Source organism: Ictalurus furcatus, chromosome 17 (assembly GCF_023375685.1).
Source record: "Ictalurus furcatus strain D&B chromosome 17, Billie_1.0, whole genome shotgun sequence".
NCBI lineage: Eukaryota > Metazoa > Chordata > Actinopteri > Siluriformes > Ictaluridae > Ictalurus > Ictalurus furcatus.
Window position 1 is genome coordinate 23,824,322 of NC_071271.1, and position 6,139 is coordinate 23,830,460.

At 34.7% G+C, this 6,139-nt stretch overlaps 1 protein-coding gene across 2 annotated transcripts; it reads left to right on the top strand.

Moving 5' to 3' along the window:
• Positions 1-397: 397 nt before the first annotated feature.
• xaf1 (XIAP associated factor 1) lies at positions 398-6,139 on the top strand. 2 transcript variants are annotated; one of them, XM_053646866.1, is made up of 8 exons: positions 398-520; positions 2,568-2,703; positions 2,823-2,879; positions 2,971-3,163; positions 4,885-4,946; positions 5,054-5,257; positions 5,351-5,437; positions 5,579-6,139. In XM_053646866.1, exons 1-7 carry the CDS (start codon positions 483-485, stop codon positions 5,417-5,419), a joined length of 759 nt encoding a protein of 252 aa, XP_053502841.1. In that variant the 5' UTR covers positions 398-482; the 3' UTR covers positions 5,420-5,437; positions 5,579-6,139. The 2 variants fall into 2 exon arrangements, with proteins under 2 accessions (XP_053502841.1, XP_053502842.1); XM_053646867.1 differs by having other exon boundaries at positions 5,153-5,257.

Here is a 6,139-nt window from a genome sequence, read left to right on the forward strand (position 1 = left end):
ACCATCAAAGAAATTCTAATGGTTTTCACTACAAATACCATTACAAACCATCAGCTAACCATTAAAACCATTACCAAGCATTATTGTCCCCACTAGACATAACATACCAGCAACACAAGGTAACAAATTACCAGTAGAGACCCACAAGGAGTATTACAGTTTTCAATACAATTCCTATTACAACCATTAAAACCATTACAAATTCTAAGAGGGTTTCTGTTTATTTATTTATTTGTTTGTTTGTTTGTTTGTTTGTTTGTTTTCAGCAGGGTATCCAGACAGTAGAAGTGTAAATAAAATTATATATTTTTTTCTGACATATTTTAAATGTCAGAAATACACGTCAGTGAAGTAGCTTGTGCTGAAAGTGAAACTGCGCATGCGCGGGCGGTTCCTTTACCCACGAAAGGAAACTAAATTTGGTTTGTTATTCTTTCTGTTACTCCCAATCGAAACTTTTCCTCACTGAGCACTCAGAAGGTATGGACGCTTCAGAAGAGCTGGCGATTTGTAGCCACTGGTGAGTGTGAAGCTGATATTTAGGAATATGTGTGTTTCTATATGTTTATAGCTAATGTATACTGTATTTATAGGCTCTTATATTGTATATATCAGTCCCCAGTCGCTTTCTGAAGGCTGCCTGTGAACTTAAAGAAGAAAGGTTGTAACATGTCGTGGACTAGCTGATCACTGTAAACTTCACGTTTGTTTACATGAAGAAGTTCACATTTCATGTGTAAACATAAATTCAGCCCGGAGTAAACAGATCAACATGTTGGTGACGTCATGTGGAGTGTGACATGAAAATGAAAGTGTTGTGGGAAGTAGCCTGATGTTTACTGTCAAAATAACATCAATCAGACCGAATGAAACAACTTCAGGACTGATTTTTTATCGATTATGCAGGCTCAAAAAGTCTCTAGAACTGGAAATTAAGGTGCAATTAAAATAAATAAATAAATAAATAAATAAACAACCTCCAGAATTGAGTCAGCTCCCACTGGCATGGCTGTGACGTCTCTGGATTATAAAATAAAAAAAATTTAAAAAAAAAAAAACAACCACAAGAACAGATTCGTTCATTTATTCATTCATTCATAGATAAGACATGTTAGACATTTAGGACTTTAAAACCCCAGTCGAATAATTTATAGGCTACTGTAGGTTACAAGGCTCAAATTTATTAAAGAATAATTGCAAAATTAATATCTCTATAGCCTACTATATGTGGTGAAAAATATATTAAACATTGACAGACTTTGGCTTTGAGAAAACGAGCTGAAATTTATAAATCAGGACTAATATCTAAATGTCATAGGAATACTGACATTGGCACTGAACTACATTACCCATCAGCCCCAGGACATCACATGACCCCATCTTCGTCACACCATCATTATCGCCTCTATTTATGTTCTAGTGTTTGAGCTTCTCTTGTTGTCTTTGTTCGTTTCGTAGTTGTGTTGTTTTTTTGTCTGTTTGTTTTGTCTTACAGCCATGCTCGTAGTCTGCGGTTTGCCTTTGTTCCAGTGTTTATGTCCCTAGTTCATGTTTCACTGAATATATGGAATATATCGAATATTTCACATCGAATATATTTTTCGTTAATATTTTTTTTTTTGGTTTATAATCTGGATAAAGGGTTAACTAGGTGCTTTACATCTTTACTTTCCTTACTTACGCTTTACTAACTAACAAACAGTCGATATTAAGTAAAGTATTCCAGTGGAGGAGGTCGGGGAAATGGTGGTGCTGCTGCAGCGCCACCTCATGGTTAGGACTTGGATAAAATCCAATCAAAGTGTCATTTGCAGAGGACTAAGTCGTTTAGACTGGACTGCTTATTTAGAGTGAAATCTGCACACACACCTTTAGAGTTAAAGGAAAATTCCATCCTAAAACACATTAAAGATTTAAGCAAGAGTGCGGTTATAACCGAATATCGGTACGTCTGTGATTCGGCCAAAGGAACGAGCCTGTAGACTCAGTGCTGTAAAGAATCGTGTCATATTGCTTTTATACGACAGTTCTATAAACACGATTGTAGACTTAATTTTGAGTAAGTGACTTTTTTTTTTTTTCCACACAATATGGCCAAGTATTTTGTTTATTTTTGTTCCACTAGCGGAAATAGATCCTGAAGAAACTACGCTCACTTTATAGCATGTCGACTACCTGGCTAGCTAGCTCACATTGAGTTGTATATTACACTCGGGACTTACGTTCACTCTGGATGAAAAGTAAGCATTTATTTAGTAATGAAGCAAAACCTTACTGATTGTTTTTTTGTAAATGATTGTAAATGTAAAAAGCGATGCAACAAAGGTTTTGCTTTTCGGTGTGTACTGTTTTCTTCATGTCACTAACGAAAAGCAATACCGTTCCAAATTACTGGTGCGATTCTCCGTAATTTAGGAGTCGTTTATAGGCGTTATCAAATAAACATCAGCGGACGTTTCGGTTCTGAGTGTTCAGTTTTAGTATTTTCAGCGTTTGGGTTTGGGTGACAGTTTAGTTTCTGTGAAACTGTGCTGTGCTTTTAATATTCGCTCAACATCGCTCCACAGCCAGAAAGACGTGGTGAAGACGAACCTTCCCATGCATGAAGCTCACTGCCAGCGCTTCCTGTGTCTGTGTCCCGACTGTGAAGAACTGATGCCTAAGGATCAGCTCGAAGAACATCGTGAGGAACAGCACACTCCGGTCACTAACACGTTACACTTCGAACGATATTTTCTCCGCTAACTGTTGTGTTATTTATTTATTTATTTATTTATTTCTCTCTGCTAAATCTTGTATAATTTGTCAAATATCCGTTGCAGGTTAAATGCAAGAAGTGCAATATGAAGATGGAAAAATGCAAGCTAGCAGATCATGATGTAAATGCATCATCTTACATTCATACACTCAGTCTGAGTGAAAACAAAAATATTCCTAAGGGGTTTCTGTCTATCTGGGTGCCACTTTCAGGCAAACGAATGCACAGAGAGGCCTCAGAGCTGCGAGTACTGTCAGCTGGATTTCCCTTGGAGCAAACTGAAGGAGCACGTCGTAGCCTGTGGGAGTCGGACAGAACTCTGTCAGGACTGTAACAAGTACGTCACCCTGAAAGACCAGCTCCAGCACGCTCAGACCTGCACCTCTGAGGACTTCAGCTTTAAAAGTGAGTCTGTCTAATGTCAGGGTCAAAGCACGTGTACAATATAGTAAATGGTGAGCGACAGTCTGGTTGGCTCAGACGAAGGTCTGGTACGTTTTGACACATTTTTGGGACTTTACATCACACTGGAGTATAAGACAGGACCCCACATCCTGTTTAGAGCAAAAACATTGTATATAGTAGAGCTAAATAATTACAGGTTGGTTTTGAAATGAAAACTGTGTTTCCATTTATAAGCATTGACATTGGTTACTTCACTACAGGTTTTGGATTTAATGTTTGTATTTTCATACGTTTAAAGATGTGTATATTAACAAGCTTGGAATTATTCAGCTTCTGGCTGTCTGAATTTTTTGGCAAAAATTTGTTAATGGTATAAATATATTATTTACCTGCCAGCAAATATATGAGATGTTTGTTCCACCAAAAATAATATTCAGGTAAATTACTCATTGATATAAATAAAATATAATAAATACAAAAATATATACATGCTTTTAATAAATGAAAAAAGTTATATATATATATATATATATATATATATATATATATATATATATATATATATATATAATAACTACACTAGTCAAAATAATTTGCTTTAATCTATATATATATATATATATATATATATATATATATATATATATAAAAGCAAATTATTTTGACTAGTGTAGTTATTTGAAAATTATTATTTGTTGAAGCTTTTTCCCTAATAAACAGAAAAATTAGGGACTGTAATAAGTAATATTAAAATGGTCAATGAATTAGAAGTAACTACAGTCCTAAAATCCTTTAAAGACATTTTCATCAAACCTTGTGGTTGAAAGTTGTTTCCAAAACAAATGTAAATACATTTGTTATAAGCGACGTTATTGACCAGCCTTTTCAGAAGGTCGATATTTCTGTATTATAAATTCTTTATTCTAATATTTTTTGATACTGGATTTTTTTTTTTTCTTTCCGTGAGCCGTAAGACGTAATCATCAGGATTAAAACAACAACAACAAAAAAAAAAACACAGGCTTGAAATATTTCACTTTATGTGTAACGAATCCAGAATATATGAAAGTTCCACTTTTTGAATCAAATCACGAGAAAAACAAACTTTTCCACGATATTCGAATTTTCTGAGATTGACCTGTATGTTTCTCTCTGTTAATATCATCAGTATTATACTCAAATAGCAGAAAACAGTACAAATGAAGACCTTCTGTGAGGTGTACAAACTTAAAGCTGTATTTGCTTTAACCTTAATGAGGATCAGGGTCTCGATGCAGCTAATGTGAAAAAGACTACACATGTGATTTTTGGATCTAATTAGCACAGATTACAGTGTTGAAGCCATGAGGACTGGGCGGTATCACGAGATACTATTGATATCGTGATCAATTCTAAACAAATTAATAGCATGATAAATCGTAAATAAATAAACAGTACACTTTTCGGGGATATCACAATTACAGCAGCTGATTTCATATTAACATTTTGTATTCGGCCTTTAATATTGTAAAATTGTATTTACTTTTTATTTGGGTTTTTTTTTTTTTTTTACACATTTATTTTTGTAGACAAAAGTTTTTTATGTTTGTTTTTTATGGCAGCAGTTGCCTAGAAAACATATAGTGTATATCAGGATACACAGAGTCTCTTGTATTATAGAAATGCTGTGATATTTTGGTTTGATCGCCCACCTCTAACAGCCCCGTTTTTGTCCATTTTAGCTAAATCCATTAATGGAAATGTAAAAAAGCCTCTGCCAGGGAACACTCTGCAGAAGGATGAGGTACGGTTCTCTCTGTATAATATATAATAACCTCATTATTGCAAATATATATATATATATATACACATTGTGATATTAAACCCACACACACACACACACACACACAGCCCGATGATTACGTGGCATACGATTCGAGAGATCAGCGTGCTAGCCAATCCGCCGATCCTGAGCCTGATGACACGACTCTGTCGCTGTCGGATCTGCAGAAGAAGAAGCGGAATGAGAAAACTGGCTGGATAGATGAGGATCAGATCAGAACCTGTCCACACTGTCACCTCGCTCTGCCAGTAAACACACTGCAGTGGCACGCTGTACGTACGAGCTACACATCACAGCGCTGTAGCTAACACTATACATCACCGAGCTGCATATGTGCTTAAAGTATCGGTTTATCATCATTCAAGGACAAATGCTGGATTGCTGAAGGTCTGAAACGGATGAACGAGGCAAAGGACGCGAGTGTGAAGAAGTGAGAAAGAAATTTGTAAGTGGTAAGTGTCCACATAATGATAGACACTTTAATAGCAGGTTTCATTGATTTATTATTTGTTTTCTTTCATCATAAGTGATCCTCATAAGTGATTATTATTATTATTATTATTATTATTATTATTATTATTATTTCTTCACAGCTTGACTGGAAGAACTGCTTGCAGATACACAGGCGGCGACATCAGAACTCATTTTAATGAAATCTAAATTGTTTACTCTTTTCTCAAACATCTGTCAAGATCGAATAAAAGCAACATTTCTGGGTAGGATAATTACCGTATTTGAAAACAATGCATTTTTTATTTTATTTTTTTTAAATTAGCTTCATGTCATGGTAGGAGTTTTATTAAATAAAAAAGAACGAAGCTGTGTAAAACGTTGCTGAGTGCAAAGTTGTGCGAAAACTATACAGGTGTAACTACATGTATACGCTGGATAAAACAGCACAAAAGAAAGTAAAGGCATATTTGAGTAGCACACTATGGCTTTCCCACTGGTACTTATTAAAGAGAAACGATAGCATGGTAATGTTTTTGGAAAATATTTTGGAAAACTTCTTATAATTTTTTTTTATTATTTCAATTCCTTAGCAAAATATTTTGACCAACATGAATATAAATTTGGAAAGGTATGTTGTTGTTTTTTTATTATTATCTTTATCAATTTGTAGGAGTTTTATTAAATAAAAAGAATGCATTCGG